Source organism: Aphelocoma coerulescens, chromosome 3 (assembly GCF_041296385.1).
Source record: "Aphelocoma coerulescens isolate FSJ_1873_10779 chromosome 3, UR_Acoe_1.0, whole genome shotgun sequence".
NCBI lineage: Eukaryota > Metazoa > Chordata > Aves > Passeriformes > Corvidae > Aphelocoma > Aphelocoma coerulescens.
This window is the reverse complement of record NC_091016.1, coordinates 17,441,328-17,464,793: the sequence shown is the minus strand read 5'-3', so window position 1 is coordinate 17,464,793 and position 23,466 is coordinate 17,441,328. Positions and strand designations below refer to the sequence as shown.

At 47.7% G+C, this 23,466-nt stretch overlaps 1 protein-coding gene across 1 annotated transcript; it reads right to left on the bottom strand.

The window, feature by feature from the left end:
* Nucleotides 1–13: 13 nt before the first annotated feature.
* On the bottom strand, nt 14–22,959 carry CAPN2 (calpain 2). The gene is given in 21 exon segments (XM_069009251.1): nt 14–340; nt 954–1,012; nt 1,455–1,571; nt 2,188–2,266; nt 2,611–2,679; nt 3,796–3,860; nt 4,854–4,911; nt 5,413–5,478; nt 6,119–6,155; nt 6,889–7,100; nt 8,602–8,613; nt 9,179–9,348; nt 9,669–9,829; nt 10,052–10,126; nt 10,761–10,846; nt 12,264–12,347; nt 14,259–14,427; nt 15,258–15,391; nt 15,760–15,878; nt 21,871–21,940; nt 22,723–22,959. Coding segments are annotated over 21 exon segments (2,103 nt in total). The 3' UTR covers nt 14–316.
* Between the last annotated feature and the right edge of the window lie 507 nt (nt 22,960–23,466).

The window sequence follows — 23,466 nt, the reverse complement described above, 5'->3', positions numbered from 1 at the left end:
TTTCTACCTGAAGTCCTGTAAAACATCTTTAATACAAAGATATTAGCAAAGCAGTATTTTCAGAACTTGCACTGAGGATTCATACTAAAATAAAGCCTTTGTCTAGAGGCTATATGACAGTAGGCACAGACTGCCAGACATAGAAATGAGGTTGCAGATTCATCTGTTGAAGTAGAATGCTTTTCTTTTTGCACACAATTGCAAAATCTGCTATGTGTAAGTTAAGGCACATTCATGTTAGGATATTACTTGTATGTAGCTTGATTATCTTCACCTGATCATGCTCTTGTTGAGGTCTCAAGCTGCTGCCAGTGCCTCAAATGACAGTAAAACACAGCCACTGTAACAACAGAGAGAGGAAAACAAGGTTAAATTTAGTAAAAAGACCTGTAGCAAGCATGCATATTCCCATTTCTAGCATAAAGTCAGCCTCTTGTTACAGAAGTAATTTTAGGATCTTTCCCAAGTGATTTAAATTTAAATCTCACTTAAATCAGAGTTTTGGGATTCTTAGGTGCAGAAATAAGTTATGTTCAGGTACTAAGCAAGTCAAACATCTGTAGGAGGGTGCTTTTCTCTAAACTTAGCCCTTTCTACAGGGCACACATGGGGCACAAAGAAGCAGACAGGAGCAAGACCGTAAGTCTTGCCTATACAACTGTACCTGCATTTTGCTCTGTTGACAGAAAAAGCAGGGAAGAAGCCAAAATTACTGCCAGTAAAGGGATAAAGGGCTTCTGGTGTAAGTAACCTTGTTGTGATGTAGGTACATTTTTAAAAGGTAACCTTTCTTAAGGCTGCTTATAACTACACAAGGTAGATAAATCCAGCACAAATGTGAATTCTTATAACCAGCCATCCTCAGTCAGAATGGAGCAGAACAGACTCTGCATTCCCCCCCCCACTTTTCCCCAAAAGATGGAAACAAAGGTTTTAAAGCTAAATGAACTTACATTAACAAGGTTCAATTCTATTGTCCCACTTTTCTCGGTATCCAGTTTTCTAAACATTTCTGTGGTGGGAGAGAGATGACAGACAAGGGTGAATATAGGAACTAATTTCAAAGTCTTCCCTGTCCTTGTGCTTCAGGATCAATAAGGAATTTATTTAAGTCCTAGAATCTGAAACTTGACAATGGCCTACACCCCAAATCAGAAAGACCACTCTAAAGTCATTGTGCAGGAGCAAGACTGAACCTTTTTAATTGTTGTCTAGTATTTTTTACTCAACAGAGAGTTGTTTGCAGGGAAGACTGGCTGTGGTGCAGCAGCCTGGCCTAAAAGACTAATTCGTAGATCTAGGACAAGCATGCAGAGTAGGGTGCCAGATTAGTATCTCAGATTTTCATTTGTCTTAATACCTTACCCTGGGCTTCTGGACAGTTCTGCCTGGACAGTTACCCTGCTGCACTCACAAGGCAGCAGAGCCTGTCTGGTTGCTAAGCCTGTACTCACTGAACAGGGTTTCGAGCCGAATCAAACACCGCACGAAGTTATCAAAGTCAATGACGAGCTGCTCATCAGCAAAACGAGCCACGATGACCTGGTGTAGCTGGCAGTTCAGTTTGAACCCTGAAAATGCAATCCAAGGATTTAAAACACTATTTCCAAAGAGCAAACACTGGTACAAAATGAAATGCCTCATCTTCCATGGTGGCAGGAGGGGGGAAGGCTCCAGAGTGCCCACAATTCAGTAAGTTAATTTGGAATTGTATGGCTCTGGGATAGCCCCTCACTGTCCTAACTCAGATTTGCCCTTCAGTGGTTGCAGCAGCAAATTGGCTCTTAACATTCCTGAGAACATCAACCCTTGGTGAAGCCAATTCTATTCCTGTGGTCACAGTATCCCAGTTATTGGTTCATGCCAAACTCTATACCCAGAGGCACTCACTGGAAGACAGCATTATGCTGCTGAGAGACCATATTGCTGCAGTTATTTGTGCTTCTCCAAAAGCTGGTCACTCAAGAAAATAACTGCAAACCTGGCACTCCTTTGAGATGCTCTTAGTGTGCGTGCCTGCATGGCAGGACAAGAGCCCAGGCTGAGCATCCGGATCAAGCAGAGGCCTCCAAGTCTGGGAACACAGCATTTTTCAGCTTACCAGTGCTACACAGCAGACTAGTGAGCATCTCTGAACCCTGCCTGAAACTGATGTAACCCTATAAAGAGACAGATAGATAGAAATACCTGCTGTTTCCAGTGCCCTCCTCATCTCATACGAGTTCATGGTACCTGATCGATCCACATCAATTTCCCTGTAAATTTTCTGCAAAACACAAAGCCCAAAGTGAAACCTTGACAATCATTTCCAGAGCGTGGTTTGGCTTCTGGCAGAAGTGAAACATTTTGAAATGCAGCCTGCATGTTACTTAAAGCACTTTGCAACATTGGTCTGAAGGACTTGCTACTTACATCCATTTCTTCTAGAAGCAGCTTTAAAAAGTAAGGGTTTTTTTAATGCAGCAGCCAGAGCACATAAAGACAAAACCTGGGGGGCTGAGGGCACACAGACCCTGCTCTGGGGAAGGTGACTGTGCACATTGTATGGTATGAATCAGTCTGTAGCCCCTTGTACATGGGGATTGTTCTCCCAAAGAGGTTGTGCCTTACCTGGTACTTCTGAATCTTTGTCCAGAGGGTGTGGAACTCCTTCAGCCCCAGTTTGCCGCTCCCATCATTCTTCTCTGAGTTAAGGAAATTTACTCAGAGGGAAGAAAAAGAGGTTTCCTCTCCCTCTGCTGGGTTTACTTGCATGGGCAGTTGTGACTTAAAAAAAACTTCAAACAGAAAAGGGATTCGAGTCCTCTCTGAAGGACTCGTCCTCTCTCCAGGACTCATCCTGTTGAATACACCATTGGTGTCCAAGGTTTCTTTCTACATCATTAAGATCATTAATTTAAACCATGACCAGTTCGAAAGCTCTTTCTGCACCCCCACTGCAGGTCTCTGTCTTTTCACTACAAGTATAAACCAGCCAGGATGATGCCATTTTGTCCTGTGCTGTGGGTTCAACACCTGCAGTTACTGGAGCACAAGTCCCAGGTCTGGATTATAAACAGGAAAAGCCACAGCCAAGCCTGCTATTTGGAGAATTTCAGCTCTCGAGCAAACAGCTCTAACAAAAGAACCTGGTCACAGCCTTGCTCCCAAAACCTGCCAAGGAGTCCCTATGGACTCCTGTATTTTACACCAAATTATAGAAGAGTATCATCTTGTGTTGGTAATTTTCCCTTTTTCCAACTCTGCAATTCAACTCCCACTGCACAGAGAAGCTGAACACAACTATTTTTAGACCTGATCCTTCATCCTACACTTTTTCCTGTATTCTTAGGAATAAAAGCTCCTAAAATCCTGCGTACTCGTTGCTTCCTGTACAGCATGTCAAAACAAAACACTGCATTTGCTTCCCTCATTTTCCATTTGCTAAGTTCCCATGGCTTTGTGATGCTCTTGCCAACTCCAGCCAGATAACAGAGAGGTGAAACAACCCTAAGCCAAGGCCATCCTCACCTCACCTTTTCCAGCACAAACATCACTTTGTCCCCAGCTAAACCAGACCACCCAACAGCTGGCAAGGCTTCCAGGCAGACTGTCTTGTTTGACAGTGGATTTTCCCATTGCCTGGAATAATGCATGTGTCATGGTGAACAGTAATAGCAAGGGACTGGCTTTTTCAGGGGAATCAGGGTAAGACCAGCTTCTCCACCTCAGGATAGATCCACCAGGGAGCAAAGGCAGCTCGCCTGCTTCAGCACAGGAAGGGGAATATCATCTAGGAAGAGCCTTAAAGGATACATCCAACAGGTCAACCATTATTTTGCATGTCTCAATACTAAAGCCATCAGATTTAATATCTTGGCCTGTAAAGAAAAAGCAAAAGACAGGATTATCACTGCATGCTGTACCACAGCACCTTCCTAAATAGCTCATGAGCTCTCTGAACCAGTGTATCCACCCCAGCCTTTATGTGCTTCCATCGGTGGCTTCCTTTGAGCTGACAAAAAAGGTTTGGGTGCAAGTGAGCTGGGATGTGTCCCCAGGCAAGCAGCCTGGTTAGTCTGGTTTGGAGGTGTGCTACAGCAGCAAGAGACAGGGAGAAAAGCTTTCCTGCCCTTACTTTCTGCCTGCAAAGTGGGCTTCTGTGGACAGCGCGGACTTGCAGCTTATGGAGGTTGGCAGGAGGTGCCTTCATGCAAGGGCTGAACATGAAGCCAAGTTTGGTAGCCAGCAACACCCCCTTGCTGATAACTGGCTGCTGCACACAGACAAACACCACAGTCCTGACCATCTGCATAGGAGTGCACTTCGGAAATTAAAGAGACACTTATTTCTCCAAGCACTTGTTTCTTGAGCACTGTTTAATGGGAAGGAAAATAAAGCAGAGCCAAGCTAGGAATCTCTTCACAGAACAAGAAGCTCAGAGTTTCAAAGTTTCTCCTCCTCCTTAGGGACACCCCAGACCACTGGCTGGGCTACTGCCTGAACCACTCCTGAGTGATTCAATACTTAAACAGCAGCAATACCTCTCCTGATTATTATCAAGGATTATTCAAATCCATCCATCTTCCTGGCAGCAAATTCCCAGTGGCAGATGCTGGGATAAAAACCACCCATCTGTACCCTGCCAAAGCACACATCTTGTGAAACACCTTCTGGGCTGGCACAGCCCCAGCATCTCTGCAGGCCCTTGAAGCAGCAGAGGGAGCACATGGCAGTGGCCATATGGAGAGCAGGTCTGGGGCAGAGCCCAGGCTCTGACCCTGCCCAGGTCAGTGGTGCCCTCTGTGCTCCCATGGTGATGCTGGAAACCTGCTGGTGGCCATCTGAAGCTGCTGTTGGAGGAAGGCACTTACGTCTAGCCAGGATTTTATTCAAGATGCTGCGCAGTTCGAAGGCGGAGATCTCTGCGTCCTGTGGAAAAGAGGAAAACAAGTTTTCCACCGTGAGCTGCAGCCACCATCTGCAGCCTCTGATTCCTTTGGGCAAGTTGGCCAATTTCAAACATCCCTTCGAGTTCAGTTCCCTTGAATGGAAGCAAGTGGGAAGCTCTCCCCACCTCCCTTTCCCAGGAGCACCACCAATTCCCAGAGGTCAGCATATCCAGCTGCAAGGTGTGCCCGAGGCAAGAGCAGCCTGGGGAGAAGGCACAGCCCAGCCATGTGCTCTGCCCAAGGACAGAATCCAGGCCCTGCAGAGATAAATGTCGAGCCCACAGCTCAAAAGGAGCAGAGATTGTTCACCAGGAGCACTCACAAATCCGTTGTGGAAGCAGATGGGCAGCTGCACAGATTATGGGATACACAATTGTGCTCACACTTGAGAGCTGGCTCAGCACAAGGACTAAACTCTGTCCTGGGGGAGGCATCTCTCTTACCCACTCATCCAGTAAGCCACTACCAAAAAACCACTCACATTTCCTGCTAGCTGCCCAAAAAGCTTTTTAAAGCTGGGTTCGATGTCATCTTCACTGATCTCAGTCTAAAAGACAGAAGCAGAGAAGGTCAAAAGGAGGAAAGTTTCTGCCTGAGAAAGATTTAATGCATTCCTTGCCCCTAGTAAAAAATTTTAAATGGCAGGGTTGTAGGTACAAAGTGGTTTTTACTATGATTTTATTCAGTTTTATTTTCAGGGGCACCTCAGACTGCTGGCATTGCAAATGCTGGAAAAAAACCCCACCACAGATGGGGTAGGCTGCATTAGTAGGCAAAGCATCCCCAGCTCCAGCAAGACTAAATATATGGTGAGCCACTAGTTACTCCTGGAAACAGCATCACGTGCAGAAACACCCCTACTGCTGAAAGCTGCACTCCTGGATTCCTGGAGAGCAAAGGGAATTTCCTGCAACTCCAGTTAACACTTCAAAATGTACCTGAGTGTACCTCTGCCTAGGAAGTGCAAGCTCTGGATAAAGAACATCACTTGTTTCCAGTATGTTCCTGATGATACTTCCATTTGCTTGACATCCAGCTATGGATATTGAAAGATCTTTTCCCAAAGTGGGACAACATTTCTTGATAATTCCTACAGAAAACATCACCCTGCCTAGGGAACAAGCACTCCAACCCCCCCCTTACTTACAACAAAATTATATCCATTTAAAACATTTAATTTGATATACCTCATCATAATTGCCCTCAATTTCATCATCTATCACCCTAGAAAGAGAAAGAAATCAATATTAAAATCAAAACAAGTCACTTTTATGATGCTTTTCCTTCAAGCTTCAGTTCAAGAGAGATTCTTTAAAATGTGGGAATGACAATGAGCATTCAAAAGTTACTGGATTAAGACACTGCATATCACAGGGAAAGCAGAATTTTGCCAGCTGTGCACAAACTGTGCAATGTCCTGCAGAGCCACAGAGAGGATTTTGGGGCTCACATAACTCTTTGGGGTCACTGACTACTTAGCACAGGACCAAGTTCCTGGGTGCAAATCAAACTTTGTCTAATCATGTCTTTTTTTTCTTTTTTCTCTTTAAAACAGCAAAAAAGAGCCCTAAAGTAATTCTGATGTGTTTCATGCTGTCCCCCAGGTGCTGAGGGAGCACCAGACCTACAGGTGGTGCCCAAGCAGTCCTAAGGGCCCATCAAAACCTGGATGTGTCCTCACACAACAAACATCCTGGGTTTCTCACTGCTGCAGGAATATGCAGCAGAATATTACAGGAGAGAGGAAGGTTTTTGCTTACTTTGAATCAGGGGAACCCAATACAAAAGACCCCACACTCCTTCCTGAGGCTTTAGCCCAGCTGCTCTTCAAGATGCAACGTGTCTAAGTCTTTTAATTTTAATTCAAAAACGACAGGGATAACAAAACCAAAATAAATAACAATAATCTCCCCCATGAGCCCACACTGCTGTTACATGGTCACCAAAAGCTACCTACGTGGAGTTTGCATTTTTTTCAGAGAAGACTCTGAGGCAGAAGTCCCCATTCTTGTTGGGCTCGAAGGTGGAGGGCACGATGATGTATTCTCCTGCAGGGAGCTTGAACCGGTTCAGCACCTCCCGCAGGTTGATGAAGGTGTTGGATTTTTCCCGGGCTTTGTTGGTCAGGAAGAAGTTTTTGCTCAGATGAATATTTGTCTGTCCAGAAAACTTAGGAAAAGCAAAGAAAGGTTAAAAAAACCCCCTGAAGTCTGCATGTGTTCACATTTACAAATTACAAATATCACAGATGTATGGAGAAAATGAAAGAAACAAGATGTCAGTTTGACAGAACTGAAAAAGAAGAGAAAGGGGGTGGAACTCCTTAGATGTGGCTGCAAATGTATTTTGCAGATCATTGCAATAAATCATTCAGGTCATGTTTTGCTTTGCAGATGATGATGAGTGTCTGAAGACATTGGGCAAATTCTTCCCTGAAAGAAGAATTTTTCTTTAAATTGAGTTGGCACATGAACCATGTTCCTCTGGTCCCAGAGCTGGTGCCATCTGCAGCCCAGCTCTGCCTCTGAGGTCAGGCTGCCTTAGAGCAGAGCCTGCTCATGGAGGGTTCCAAGAATAAAACAGAAAAAAATAAGAAAATAAAATCAAATTTGGAGTGTAACATCTAGTGGAAGGTGTCCCTGCCCATGGCAGGGGGTTGGAACTGGATGATGTTTAAGGCCCCTTCCAACCCAAACCATTCCATGATTCTGTGATCTTCCAGAATGAACTCTTTTTGCAGGGTCTTACAGGTGGGCTGTTTCACCTCCAGAAGCCAACTTCAGGAATGTGCATCTTTCAGAAACCTCCTCCTTCCTGTCCTCACAGATTTTTAAGAATGAAGAAAGAATTTTTAAAACCTGTCAGATCTGCTGCGTAGTGGGAGATAAAATTCCACCTTCTGGGGGAAAGAAGAGTCATGGGGACTGTAGACAAAGTAATTTTTCTTATGGAAATAAGGTATTTGGACCACTAGGGTGAGTGACAGAGCACTGCTAAGGCATTTAAAAGCTACATAAGAAATTTAATTAACCAGTAGCACCCTTTCCTTTCCTGATGAAACCATACTTTACATAGAAGCCACTGGTTTGGGCACAGCCTCAGGAGCCTTGGGGTGCCCTGGCTGCTTCACACAGACCCCCACAGGGACCAAACCCAGTAATGGGGTTACCCAGGGGTTTTGCTCAGCTTCAGTCCTTCCTCTGAGGAGCAACAGCTCAGAGGCATCGCTGCATTGCCACCCCTCTGTGACCCCCAGGGTGTACTGTTAGCTGCCTGCAGGCAGAAACAGAGAGAAACCAAAAGGGGTGGTGCTTAGGGAAATGAATAGAAACACCTCCTTGGAATATTATTCAAGTATCAAACACGAACTCTGTGCAAACCTGGGGAAAGCAGCTGTGCTCTGGGGGAGCAAGTGTGGGGCTGGGCTGGGACAAGAGCCATGGAAGAGCTGCTTTGGGGAGTTTCTGCAGCACTGAACACTCCTATCCCAATCCAAGACACTCTGAAAGTGCAAGGCGGGCTCAAGGCCCCTTCCAGAATAAACAGCCTCTAACTTCAGGCTCTGTGCAGTCAAGTGGTCCTGCAGTGAAGTAGGATCCTCTGAACCTCTTCTTCCCACCAGCCACGGAGCCCCAACTCTGCACCTCGACCACCAACTCATGTCACATACCTCTGGGGGCACCTGCAAGGAGAAAAGGAGAGAGTCATTTGCTTGTTGAAGGGCATTTCCAGGGCTACTTCTTTTCACCATTAGTTAGCAAGGACATCCACGTTCTTGGGGAAAAAAAAAAAAAGAAAAAAAGACTTGGCTTGCAGGAAGGTGAGTGTTAAGCCCACATCACCCAGGGCTGAGTGCTGGCTCAGCTCCCAGCTCCATCCCAGAGGCAGCTGAGGCTCACCTGGGGCAGTGTGGGCACAGCCACAGCCCGGCTGGTTGTGGCTTCCTGCTGAAACTCCTCCCTGCAGCCCACCATGACTTTATTGAAGGCTCAATTTCTCTACTATTTCTTCCACCTCCTCTTTCACACTCCTGCCCCTCTGACCTCTCCACCACCAGGAGAGAAGGCAGGGGCTGAGCAAGACCATAATGCAGCTTTTTGTTTCTTTACAGCTTCCTTGCTGCAGCTGCCATCCGACTCGACCCGTCTGAGTTCTGATGGAAAGCCCAGCATGAGAACTGCACTACCCCATTTACAGAGGGAATGATTTTCCCTTTTCCTCCCACATCCCTGTACAGCCTTCCTTGCCTCATAAATGGCAAAGCCAATGGTGTGCATGTCCTCCCCCATCTTGCGCTGCTTCCGACGGTGCTTCTGGATCAGCCCGATGAGGAAAGTGCAGCCCCCCTCAGGATCATCGGGGTCCTCGTCCTCTTCCTCCAGCTTGATTAAATACTGTGGATTCGTCCAGAAAGTGTCTGGGAAGTGGATTTATGCAAACTGCTCAGAGGCTTCTTTGACAGCAACCATGATGATACAGAAACACGTCAGCTAGGACAGATGTGGCTCTGACTGCCAAAATCAACAGTGAGAAAGGAAAACCAAGGCACTGCCCTGCCCACCCCCACCCCAGCCCTTACAACCACAACTGACCCTCATCAGGGAGCCACATTTCCCAGACACCTGCACTTTTTGGAGATTAGGTCTAGATATCCCACAAGCCATCCCAAACCATCTCCTGGAAGCTCCCAGAGAAAGTACAAGTGGACAAGTAAAAAGTTTCTCCAGTTTTCCTTACTTGGGTAGTTCCTGCAGCCCCCTGCAGTGGCTCCTCGCCTCCAGTTTCCATCCAGCTTCAGCAGGCTCCACTTTTTGTACCTGTCACTTGCCAGGGTGTCTGGAGTCAGGTTGCAGATCTCCAGGCGGGAGTAATGCCTCAGGAAGTCGTTGAACGCCATCCTGTGGGAGGCAATGCCACTGGCAATGTCTCCTCCGGAGGGACAGGTTTTCCATACCACCACCTTGTCCATCCTCCCTCCCTGTCACTGGGATTTAGCACTAGGATTTGGGGTGAATTTGCACACTCATCTTGGAGGGCAAAGTGGGAGAGGTCACTTTGTAAGAAAAAAGCAGAGCAGGTGACATTCCCTTCTGCCAGAAAGGGAACTCAGTGACACTTACCAAAATTCCCCATCTTCGTGTCTCCTGGTCAGTCACTCCCGCACCTCAGGGTCAACACCACTCCAGTTTGGGCAGCTAGAAGAGAACCCCACATCAACTACAGCATATGGGAAAGGTGAAACCCTAATGCAGCTGGTCTGGCACAAGACCTAACTTTTAGCAGCTCCAGAATTCTCAAACCGCTGCAGAATTAAAAATAGATGGACCTGGCATATAAGATACCTCACTTCTCAAATATCCAAGGTAAGGATGAGAAGCAGAGTGTTATTTTCAGAAAGTGCTAATGCCTGGACTGAGACAGAGCTCTGTATCAGAAAAAGGAAGAGTCAGGATAAAAACTGCCCAGCCACAGAAGTGAGTAAACTCCAGCTTTCATGGCTAGCAACAGAAATGGGATTTTTAAAGCCCTTCAGAAAGTGAGTTTTCAGAAGCTCACCACTGAATCCAGGCTGTTAAATAAGCAGAAACTACAGGGAGCTTTCTAGGATTCACCAGCCAAATCACTGCATCTTACACAAAGGCAGGGATTTGCATGGAAGGTACCACATACTGTGATGGCAATGATGGAGATGATGGTGATGGGAGGCTTCTCTCTGAAACAGTTCCATGTGAACATCACCCCCAGACACGACTTACAGAGGAATTTCAGGTAGGGAACAGACAGACAAGATCAGAAACACTGCTGGCAACATGTAAGCCATTGACTCACTTGTCATTCCATTTCCCAGTCCACTCCACTTCCCCCCAGGGATTTCGGATTCTAATCAGCTTCTGCACTGTTCCTCGGAAGTTCACCTGATGGGATCAGAAGCTTATGGAGAGCTACCCAGAGACTCAGCACCACACTCCCTCCCTCATCTTCTACAGTAATCAAAAACATGATAGAGCAAGTATCTCGGTGCTAGGTGTGACAATGTGCACATCTGGTCCAAAAGACAGAAGTCCAGCTGCTTCTGAGTGAGCTCCACACAGCCAGGCTTGTCCAGAGAAGTTTCACAGCATGCACAAACCAAAGCTCATAAAAACCAAGATGCCTGATTTGTGCTGCTAAAAAATCACCTCTGATAGGACTGCAAGCAAAGGGAATGTAAAACTGCTACAGGACAGCCAAAAAGCATCACTTAGGTATAAACTGCCTCTTCACATTCAAATGCCTTTTTACCCCCCTGCTTATACATAAGATGAGCCTGTTACAACAGACAGGACACTCAGACTGGCCTCAGGACCCCTCTGACCACACCAATGCCCCGCAGTGCAGCAGCCTCAGACCCTCCCCTTGTCATCTGCTGGTCTCTGCACACACACAGAGGCCAACGCAAGCACAGGCCAAGCTGAGAACTTCAGTGGGAACACACCCACTATTTCTGGGAAACATAGCACTTGAGGCAGCAGCTGGTGCACCTCTGGAGCCTGAAGCCAAGAAAACTGAGGAGCAGCAGCAGCAGCAGAGTCCAGAGATGACACCCAGATGAACCAACCTCACAAAGTCTGCACAGATCTCCAAAGGAACAGCCTAAGCCATGCCTACTTGTGAATTAAGGTGAACAAACTCCCTCTTCCCTGCTTTTGCTGTGAGAGGAAGACCAAATGCACACCCACAAACCAGCACAGCGTGTCAGCCGCTCCCTACACCTCATCCTCAACTTTCAAAAATTATTTCAGAAACAATTATCAGTGAGCTAACTGAAAATCCACTGCACACATGGAAGGATGCCATGACCTGCTTCCCTTGTTTTGTCTTGCCTTCACCAGTTACCCGCTCTTGGGCAGGCTCCTTGTATTTGAATACCATGCCCTGCTTCCAGGTGCAGTTCAGCAGGCACTTCAGGGACAATAATATTTGTTTTCCTTGCTTGGGACATATCTTGCTGTGTGTTTAAGGTAAAGTGTGGGCTGCTGAACAGAACCGCAATGAAGGGCCTGGTCACCAGCAGAGGGTAGTGTGCCCTCTGCACAGAGCTGCCCACCACCCTGTTCAGTGGGAAATAGCCAAGCTTGTGGAATAATAGGGGGTTTTTTGGTCAAATACCCAAGAAGGCGAATTATGAAGTTTATTCAAAACATACCAACTAATTATGCATTCCTTCAGAAAGAAGACACTCAAAACCCAATTAAGCAAAATGGGTGACACACGAGAATTGGCAGTGCTGAAGATGGGTTGGTGGTTGCCACACACAGGACCTGCTGCACCCTAATGGGGTGGCACACGTACCTCCTCTGCCCCGGTGACCGAGTACGCGTGTCCCTTCACCAGCTTCTGGGAGGTGACTGCCTCTGTTTCTGCTGCACTGGTGATCTGGAGGAGCAAAGAACATCAGTGATTGCAACTTCCCATGGGCAAGGGATCCCAAAGAACAAAGTTTCCCCCTCCAACAGAGCTTTCATCTCACTGGGAGACAGCAGGAGTGGTTTAGCTGTTGCACAAAAGCAACAAGTGTGACAGAGCAGGGAGAGGGGACAGCAGCACACGGGGTGGTGCTGGAGGCCCAGGGACCCTGTTTGTGGCACGGGGTACAAAGCAGAAGCCCAGCACTGAAGCAAAGCTCCCTCCTGGCTCCAAAACACTTGGTGTGGTGCAGCGACTCTTGTGCATCTCAGAAGGGGATTCACACAATAAACTCCATATTCTCAAGGGACCAGGAGAAAAACAGGGAGTGACTGGCCTAAGGCTACACTGGGATCACACCCAGGTCCAGCAAGTTTCAGGGTCAAAAACCCCCTTCAACTCCACAGCAGGGTGGGAGGTTCCCCTCCCTCTCCCCAGCACTGCCACCCTAGGACCTGCCCTGCAGGGCAGCAAGGGAACAGGCTGGACTTTGGATGCCACTGGTACCTGAAGGCACATCCCCCTCTCAGTTTCTCACAGCCACTGCTTGGGCAGTCTGGCCTTTAAACACCACAGAGAAAAGTCACTTCTTGCCAGACAGTGAATGTTTAACCACCTATGAAACATATGGCTGTCACTGTCTTCCCACCCCTTCCGAAGTGTGTGATCTCTAAACAAGCATATCTGAAACTAAAACAGAGAGGACTGGATCGAGCAGGCAGGATTCCTGCTGTCAATTCATGGCCTATTACTGCCCCACAGCACACTCTCCATGTAATGCTTAATCTCTGTGTCCATATTTCTCTTACAAAAGAGAAGGAAAGATTTCACAAGAATTTTTTTCAGAGGATACGCTCAGCAACAGTTAATTTACACTACAGAAAGTGCCAGCACTTACCAACAACATAATGTATTTACTCTCCACTCCCACCCACCCCAGGGATTTGTATCAGTCTGGGGCAAAAATCCAGATGTCAGATTCTTATCTAAATGAAAATGAGTAAAACAGGCCTCAAAAATACCATGAAGTCAAATACTGGCATGAAGCAAGCACTTTTCCTGCTGCAAAGCTTCCCTCTCCTGGGACTCTGATTTAACTTGAAAAATGGGAGGAAATATTTACATTTATATTATGAATGGAGTTTCTGTAAACAATTTACCTTTCCTTTAGACACAACTAAGATGCAATCTCATTTGGGAGGAGGGTGATTACCACAAAAATACTTAGACTCATTTTCAGTGAGGCTAAAAGCAATGCTGAATCCTTGAAAGCAGGGCCAAAGCTCCTCTTTTCTTTCCCATGCAGGTCCAACTTCTGACAAAACCTTCCCATAAAACCTTTTAAAGGTCTGGCAACAGTCTGAGCCTCTCTACTTCAAGAACAGAACCCAGGTTTTTTTGGAACATTTTAGGTACAACTTGTGCAACAAAAAGGCTGCAGCAAGGCTGGATGTTGTCACCTCTGAGCACATGACTGCAGGAGCCATTAGCAGCAGCTTTCTGTCCAAACCCACTCAGCCTGTGCCATCCTGCTGCCAAGCTAAGGCTTTCTTTGGGACACAAATGTGCATCAGGACCCCCAATGAGTTCCCTGTGTGGTTCATTACCACGAACCTACAAAACAGCAAAAGGTCTCAAGGAAGAAGCACAAGGGAGGGAATGAGCTTTTTACATGAACTAATGAAGTTTAGTTTCAACCTAACCCCCACAAAGAGCACTACTGGGTCACAACTGTGGGTCAAATTCTCCAGGCACAAGGTAGAGCAGAGAACCACAGGCAGAGGGGACTGGCACCCTGTGTGCAGCTCCTGCAGGTGCAGCACAGGTCCACCCCCAGCCTGTGTGCACAGCAAGAGCCCAGCAATGAACCTGCTAACTCACATCAATGGAGCAGCCAAGGAGAGAGCCCTTCTGGAGTGCCTTCTGAATGATTTTGAAGAGGTTGGGGGGTGGCTTCTGCAACTCAAACCATTCTGCAATGCCACCGGTGAAGTCCTCGAAGCCTTCGGTGGTGGCACCACCAGAGAGGGACTCATACGATCCGTTCAGCCTGCATAAAATGGGGACAGACACAACCATCAGGCTCCCTGTTCTCTTCTCACACACACACAACCATCAGGGTCCCTGTTCTCCTCTTCCCTTCAGGAGAGGCACTCAGTGTGCCAGCTGTCACAGCATTTCTGCTTTCAGGAGCATTACACCAGCTACAAACATGTCCCTCTATTCAAGCCTTGCTTCTTAGACCTGTGTACTTGGAAAGCTCAGCATAAAATATTATACGATCATGGATACAGCTTGCAGGTTCAGTCATATCAATGACAGGAATCATGAACACTATCTGAAGAAAAAAACAATATAAAAAAAATTAAGACCAAACAATTTGCCTCTCTAGTTCCAGAGTCTTTAAATCCCTTTAACAATTACGGGTCTGATTTTCAGCGGATCTACATTTCTTGAGTAAATTCAAATTAGTAAAGTTAGAGGACAGAATTCCTCTCTGGCCAACCCAAACGTGGAGATTCAGATATAAGCACTGAACACAGACCTTTGCATACTGAAGCACTGCAGCTGCCAAGCCCTCAGAGGTGCACAGAGCACATGAAATGGAGTTTCCCAGGCCCTGGTGACAGGAGGCTTCAGGAACAGCCTCGCCACAAGATGCAAGAGCTACTTTTCTTGGCTAGCAACAAAGCCAATGCTTTTAGCTCCTCGTCTTAGGCATCTGTCAACAAAGCCATACCAAAGGAGCCGTTGTGGGACACCCCAGAAGCTGCAAAGGCTAATAGGTACACCAACACTTTAAATGCACAGCATCCACACAGCTGGGGATGCTATGGGGAAGCAGGGATGTGAGTGGGGTGGCAGCCTGGCCCGACTCACTTGGCGTAGGCCTTCTCCAGCAGCGCGCTCCAGAACTCGCTGCCCTCCGCCGAGTGCACGAAGAGCAGCTCCCCGTTCTTGGTGGGCAGCCTGTCGTCCACCACCACGTCCACCCACTCCCCATACTGCCAGAACTGAGGGAAAGAGAGCACAGACATCCATCACCACCCAGTGCTGGGCACTCCCATCACCAGGAGGTTTATCTTTGAATGTTGATTTCCCAGGGGGAAAAGCAATCCCTCCCAGCCAGCTTCACCCACCCTGTTTAGGGATGCACATACTCAGCTGGCTCTGCTCAGGGAGGAAGGACCACAGAGGCAGCCCCTGCTCCCAGCTCGTTGATCAATGGCCTTGTTCCTTCCACCATCCTTCTTAAATGTCTCCCTTTTTCTTTTTTTGTTTCCCACAAAGCCATGCCAGGAAACATCACATATGGATACCTAGCCAGCCACGCTGGCTCCTGCCCAATAGCACTAAGGGGAAAAGGCTGTTTTCCTCATACCTGGAAGTGGAAAATTCCTGCATATTTATCCTGGAAGCTCTGGTCTTTGGGAACAACACGGGCCAGAATTTCTTCATTCAGGGTGAGAGAAGCAATGGCAGCCAAGAGCCAACAGTCCCCTGTAAAAAGAAAAGGAAAACAAAACCCAAACCAGACAGCATTCATTATTCAAACTTTAGTTTTTGCACTGCATCAGGATTGTGCATTATAACCAACAGTCCCCTCCCATCACTTTATCTCTAAGACAGATGAAATATATAAACACAAATGCCCTCCAGGTGCAGGCAAGTGTTTTCTCAAGACCAAAGTCATAAAAGAAAAAAAAAAAAAGAAGGCTTTTTCTGACCTACCACCACAGTTATCACCCATTCTGGCACTATTTGAAAGAAAACTTAATATTCAATTGAATGCCTAGATGTTAGGAAGCAGCATAGGGAAAAGGCAAAGAGCCTGTGGGCACACACAGGTACTTAGAGGTGCAATTTCTCCTCAAAGGGACAGTGTTTTCTCAAGCATAGGCTGCATTCCTTCCCTTCTCCATGTTTAATAAACATGTTGCCTTGCTATCCAGAGACCTGTCCTGTGGGCAAGCTCCCTTTAAGTCTCTTGCCAGCCTCCCTCCAAACAGGAGCTCCTTTCACCTTACACACCTCTGGAGGCCCTTGCTTGAGGCCTGTTTAGTCCCATGTCTCATCCCCAGCACAGTCACCAGAGAGCCAGGAAAGGCCTGAAGGCAGGCACTGTTTCCCAGTCCCACACACCTCTTCATCCTGCCTGGGATGGAGCCAACCCACACTGCAGCAGCACAGGCTGCCTGGACAGTGCTTTTCCACACCATCTCCTGCCACGCAGAGGGAGGAAGAGACCTCAGCTCTATAAACATTACACCTCTACTTTCTGTAATTATTTTCAGAGCCCAGTTTTACTTTACCAGAGCAGGGACCTTTCTGCTCAGCCACGAACCTCCCGCAGCCCATCAGCGAGGCGCTCAGGGATTTACAGACCCAGATGATCCTCTGAGTGCCACAGCCCAACACAAAACTCCTTGTTACCACGACCAGATCTGCTCTTCCCTTGCTTTGTGAACAGAGGGCAGCTGGTATTACACAGGAGATCCCACAAGAGTCCTGCAGGATTGCAGGTTCAATGTGAGAACCTGTCCCAGCTGTCAGCAAGCCAGAGGCCAGCAAAGCAGCAGTCTGTCTCTCCCATGGGAAAGGCTCAAAAGCTTATGGGTGAGAAGCTGGGATCCAAACGGGAGAAAGTCTCAGGGTGAGTCAACTCTAAAGCAGCCTAGAGGTCCACCCTCAGGCCCAAATCCATGACTGCTCAGACAGCACCAGCAGGAACATGGGCAACCTGCAGCTCCCTCCAGGCTGCCCTTGCTTTGCACAGCAGACCCCCAGCAGCAGCTCCGTGAAATACATCTGTCCCACCCATCTTTTCACATCTCAGGAAAGGTGGAAGAGGTGAAATTGCAGAATAATTTTAAAACCTGAGGTGCTTTTACAGCTTCACAACCTGGAGGGGGAGAACCAAACATAAAACTTTCCCTTCAGCCCTGCCTCTGGCTGCTTGTACTGTAATGGAAAAATCAGCTTCTCAGAGAAGTTTTTAAGCAGGAAAGTCACCTTGCTATTCTCCTGTGACAGACATGAAGCAGTGATGAACTTCCCCTCCCTACTCTGTGACAGCACATCCATCTCACCCTGCAAAGTAGTGACTCCTCTTACAGCCTCCTTCAAGGAGCTGAGACCCTCTTCCCTGGGAGCTGCATCCAGAGGTACCACCATGCACTGCAAAGGTGCTTGCTGGGAAAGAGAGGGTCAGGAGGAAAGAGTCTGGCTCAGAGGGCAGCTGCTGTGCCATCCTTCCCAGGAAATATTAGCATTTCTATTCCACACCCAGGGCAGGGGCTGGGCAGGCAGAGAGCAGCACAGGAAGAACAAATGAATAACTCAACACGGCCACAGCAGCTCAGGAAGCCTTGGCCAAGAAGCTGATCAGGCCTCCAGATTATGAGCACACAATTTAACGCTGTAGCACGTCTTTCAGTCATGTATGCCCTGGAGATAAGAAGCATGGAAATTCAAGGAGAAACTCCCCCCAGAGGACCTCCACGCCCACAAGCAGAATTTAGAAAGAATTTCCTTTACTTTCTAGCTGTCTCATCAAGGCAGACTGAAATTGCAGCCTGTTGTAAAATCTCTCAGTTGAACTTTATACTGGTTTCTAACAAGAATTCGGACTCAAACACAAATCTTAACTCTGACAACTCTGGGCAGGGTCTTGAGGTTTAAAAGCAGCTGCAGCATATATGGAAGACATCCTTTGGTTTCCACACTTAAAGGTGCTCAACAGCCAGGATATCACCTCTACCTTTGTGAACAGCCATCACTAAAAATACACCTGATAATTCACACCCTGGGTGAGAACAGACTGGGTGATTATACCTGGAGTTTTAGCCTGCACTAAGAAAACCTGAGCAGGGTCTTTACTAGATAGTCTGAACTTCCAGAACCGGTACTTTTGTAAGGTTCTTGACAGTGATTTTCCTTTGATAGGGAAGGAAAGTCCAAAGGGAGGCTGACAGACAGGTTGCTTAGAATCTGAAAGGAGTCTTAGCAAGGCTACATTAACCACAAATAATTTTTGTAAAAGAACAGTAGGTAGAACAAGGTTATCAGAAAAGGGAATATTATCAGGCTGTGAGTTGATCTATAACACATATTAACAAGAGATGCTATTTTTTGTCCTGTCATGCTTACATTTTGCTGCTTTCAATGTTTTACTTATTTTCATACACCTATCTCTGCATTTACCTAATCTCCAGCTGTAACAAGAATGTTAGAAAAAAAAAAAAAAGTAATTGCAAAGCAAGCATAAATAGCCTTAAGGTCTTAAAATTAGCCATTCTGGAAAGAAAAGACAAACAAAACACACCCATCAAATGCCTGAAGGGCTGTAAGCAAAAGGCAGCTCCTCTGGTCACTGCACAGCTCATGTAAGAGTATGGGGTAAAAGGAAGAGTGTAGGTTCTGCCAACCACAGACTCATCATTATTTTAAAACAGTCTTAGATCAACAACCACTGAATGTATTTATATTAATACAATGGCACTCCAGGAAGTTTTCTGGTTACAAACACAAGGCTGTGGCAGCCCACTGACAGTAGAGTAGCTGTCAGCATGAGAACACCATGGGTCTGATTTTCTAAATTCAACCTATCCAATTAGTTATTATTTCACACATTTTTTATGTAAGGAGGAGACACCTGGGAGATCCTGTGCTGTTTACACCCCAGTGTTGTGATACCATGGTGACATCCACTCCAAAAAAAAGGTGGTTAAGGGTGAACCAGCCTTCTCTGGCTTTGGATCCTCCCCTCAGCTGTAATGAGTCACCACATCCCATGTGCTGCCATTTGGAGCCAAATACCATCACTGACTTTGCAGATCTGATGCTGCAAAACTAACTCTAAATACTTGCCTCTGAAAGTTTCTCCTAAGGAAAAAACCACAAAACAACAACAACAAACAAAAACAAAACAAAACAAAACCTCACAAGGCCAGAATAAAGGATAATCCAAATCCCAAAGGGGCAGAATTTTGGAGAACCTAATGAACTGTCAAGGGAACAACCTTTTCTGCACTGATGATCAGATATGCTTTATAAGCATCAGTTTCTTATAGTCCAGGTCAAAAGCAATGAAACAAATTTATGCACCTGGCCAAAGACTCCTGAACTAAAAGAAACTCTGCTCATTAGCTGAGCTGTTTGGTTACACATTCCCTGCCAAGAAGCTGCCATGCAGATGTGATGGGTCCATGTGCTCTGGATGCCTCATCTGTCCCTGCAGTATTCCCAGATGTTCTGGAGGGCTCAGCAACAGCAATGAAATTCCCCATGGGCACAGGTCTGTTGTTTTTTGATCAAGCCTTTTGGGGGATAAATAAGACTAAAAAAGCTTCCTATAGAAAAAAAAGCAGCATAATAAAAAGTACAGGTTTCCAAAAGCACCTGACATCTTCCAGTGCAGTCTTCTCTGTAACATCCTAAAACGTGGTGGGACATGAACATTCAAAGCAAATACAAAGTTCAAGTAAATGGAAGCTTAGAGCAAATTTATCAATACAAATGCTAGCATCAGATAAGGCAGTGGCAAAAAGAAAAAAAAAAAAAAAAAAAAAGAATGCATCTGCCAGCCCTGTTATGTGAAAGAGCAGAGATCCCATACAGGCTCTTAGGAACTCAGTGGTTATACAGAGGTAAGATCAAAAGCATCTAATTTTTAATCAACTGTCACACAATACCAAAATCCAGATTCATGAGAAGACAGCCAGGAGAGTCATTGCAGTACTTAGTAACGGTGAAAAAGGTGATACAAACAAGAACACTGACAACCTCTGATCCAAAGAGAGTCAGGAGGTACAACAATACCAGCTGTGAGTCACTTCATATCCTCTGGTGACACCATACAACTCCATGACAACATCTGACTGGTCCAAAGACCACTAGGGCAGCAAGTGCTTTTATCAATTTAAAACAGAGTTTGGTACTAGCAACAGCAATTTCACAACTTGAAAATGAAATTTCAAATCTTTCATTCCCATGCTCTTGCTGCCACAGCATCTGGATAGAAAAGCTGGAAGCCTGCAGAAGGCAGAAAGCAACTAAGTGACTCCAGAAACCAGCATCTCTACAGAAATGCCAGATGTTGAAATGGCATTACAGTAAACTTTAATTTCAATTTGAACAACTTCTTACAGTAAAGTTTCACAATAAAAAGAGATAACAGATGTCTGGCACGTGTGTTTGAGCACCAGGACATGCTTCATGCCAAAACAGTCGTAGTGGGAGACATGATATTGGGTGGAGAGAGCACAGGAAGGAAGCTGGTGACATGGCAACAACCCAAGGCACAACAGAGCCTAACTCACACCACTGATGATATTGGGGCATGAGACAAACCAAGTTCATAATCTAAGTACTTTTACTGTCAGGTGTTTTTACACAAATGGCTGACAAATCTGGTTGTCAAAGCACTAACCTAAAAAACTTCTGAATGAAAACATAAGCACAAAATATAAGCTTCCCTGCCTGTTACATTTTTGGATATGAACACACAAATAGCAGCAGTGGGACTAGAAACTAAGAAGTTGCAATGTGGTGAATATTTGAAAGCAAACAAACAGAACTTGGTTCCTTTGCCAACACCATTGCTTCAGCACAGCACAGCTTGAATTAGTCGTGTTTCCTACATGAGAGCTTTCCCTCAACCACGCTGTCTAATCTAAAACCCTCTCACTACAGCTATGGAATAAACAGGAGCCTGCTGCTTCCACTTCACTTTATTTCTTCTCCTCAGATCTCTGCAGACATCCTCCACCTAAAACCCCCTTCTGTCAGGCAAGGCAGGAGAGAGGGTCCCAGGTTGGGATAGCTGTGCACTCACAGCCAGGCTAAGCCATGTGTTCCCCACTGTCTCCTGGCACTTCCCTGCAGGTCCCAGAGCTCCCCCGGGAGCCCCGCCGAGGGGCTGCCATTGCACAAACGGAGCAGAAGCCATGGCAAAAGCAGAGGGCTCAAAGGCTGGCCCATCCCTCCTGAAACACCCCAGTTTTGTCTTCCTTGAGAGCTGGCGACCAGCAGGAAGTCCCCCACACAACTTCTTTTCTCTCTACAGCATCTCCCCAAGTTTCAGGAGGTTCCTCCTGCTCAGCAGCACTCTCTCCCTCTGGGGAAAGAGAAGTCCTGCTATGCACACAACTGTTCTTCCAAACAGACTGTTAAAGGCAGAAATGAGTCAGGCTGCTCTCAAGCACATGGATGTGAACGTGAAAGGAACTGGCTGTGATCAGAACAGCCATCAGGAAACCACTGTGTGTTACCCCTGCGTGTGCACACAGAAAGGCTGTGCTCAGTGGCCCAGCTCACACAGTCCCCACCTTGGCAGAATGCCAAGGCAAGGTGAGGAAGGTCTGATTTGATGTGAATAGAGGTGGTAAGATGCAAAAGGAAGTATTTAGAGAGTGAGTTACAGCCATGTATAAACCATGGTGTCCTGGGGCAGCACCCGCGTGGAAAACTCAGCTTTCTGCCCCCACCTTACCTAAGGCCCCTTGGCAGATGTCCGTGCGGGTGGCTCCGCCGGCTATGAACTGGGGGTTGGAACACAGCTCCTGGGAACAAAACAAGCCTTGCATTACACGTAGCCGCAGCCAAGGCAAGGAACAAGGCCCCACTTGCAGCAAATTAACCAAACCATTGACCACAGCAGATGGACACCGCAGAGATGGAGCAGGGCAGGAACGGGTGCAGGCACCAGACACACCAAGCACAGTGAGAACGGGAGCTGGTGACCAAAGCTCGTGTGCAGCCATCTCACCTCACAGGACGTGTCAGGAGGTGCACTGCATTTTCACACACGTGCACACACCGCTCTGCCATTACCTCCCCACCACTGACTACGCCAAAGTCTTCCAGAAGCGCCTGGTGGCACCCCGGAGTCCACCTGACCCCACGGCTCCCATGGCTGGCAGGGCTGCTTCGGGAATAAACTGCTCGGCAGTAGACTCACGGCTCTGCTGAGGGAAAGAGTTATCGGAAGAGACAGCCCCAAGCGCTACCCAAAGAGATTTATCCACACGGAGCGCTCCGGATGGAAAGGAAAACGGCTTTTCTGCTTTGTTTGTTTTCCAGGCAGAGCACGCCGCGCTGCCAACCTGTCCCCGGAGCAAAGGGGAGCCTCCGGCGCTCTGAGCATCCGCGGCTGCACGGAACGGGCGCACCGCGGTTCTGCAGCCGGGGAGGGCTCGCACCGCGCTCGGCAGCCGCGCCCCGACCCGCCGCCCCCGCGGGATTCCACCCACCCAAATTTACGGCGTGGGGGAAGGCGAACAGCCGGGTGGCACGGCGGAACGATGCCACCGGGGATCCCCGCCCCCCTCCCCCGCCGCCCTACCGTGGGTCTGCGCCAGACGACGCCCTGCGTCTTGTGCGAGCGCGGCCCCAGCTCCCGGTAGCCGAGGGCGGCGGGGCCGGCGGGGAAGGAGGGGTCCTGGAAGAGCCGCCCCTCCTGCAGGCACTCCTGGCGCAGCGCCCCGAAGTGCTGCCCCAGGTAGGGCACAGCGCGGTCGTGCCGCCCCGCGCCCGCCGCCGCCGCCCGCTCCTTCGCCAGCGCCGCCGCCATCCCCGCCATCGCCGCCGCCGCCCCGCCCCGGCACAGAACATCCCGGCACGGCACATCCCGGCCCCGCCTGTCATCCCTCCCCTGCACCGGGTGCCACGCCACTGCTCAGCCCCGCCGCGCCCGCCGCGAGTCGCGCTGTCCCGGCAGTCGCGGGTGGAGAAACTTCCCCTCCCGCTCTCTCCAGCTCGTTGCCCCCTGGAGAGGCATCTCTGCCTCACTGGGCGCCTCATCGGCTTCACACCTGCGCCATCCCTGGCTCCCGTATTGCCACATGTACGCATCAGTTTAAAAAAGTTGGTATTTCCCGTGTGAAAACCAGAACTATCCATATCAATTCTCTAAGTTTAGACAAAAAAAAAGAGGAAAACCTAATATGGCGCAAATCTCACTATGGTACATCTGTACCCCGTGTTGTCACCTTGTTACATCTTCGAACATCGTAGATAACAGATCGTTTGCAGCTTGATTTGCTGGTGGTAACCACAGCACGTGTTCTGTCACTGCTGGCATGGACCC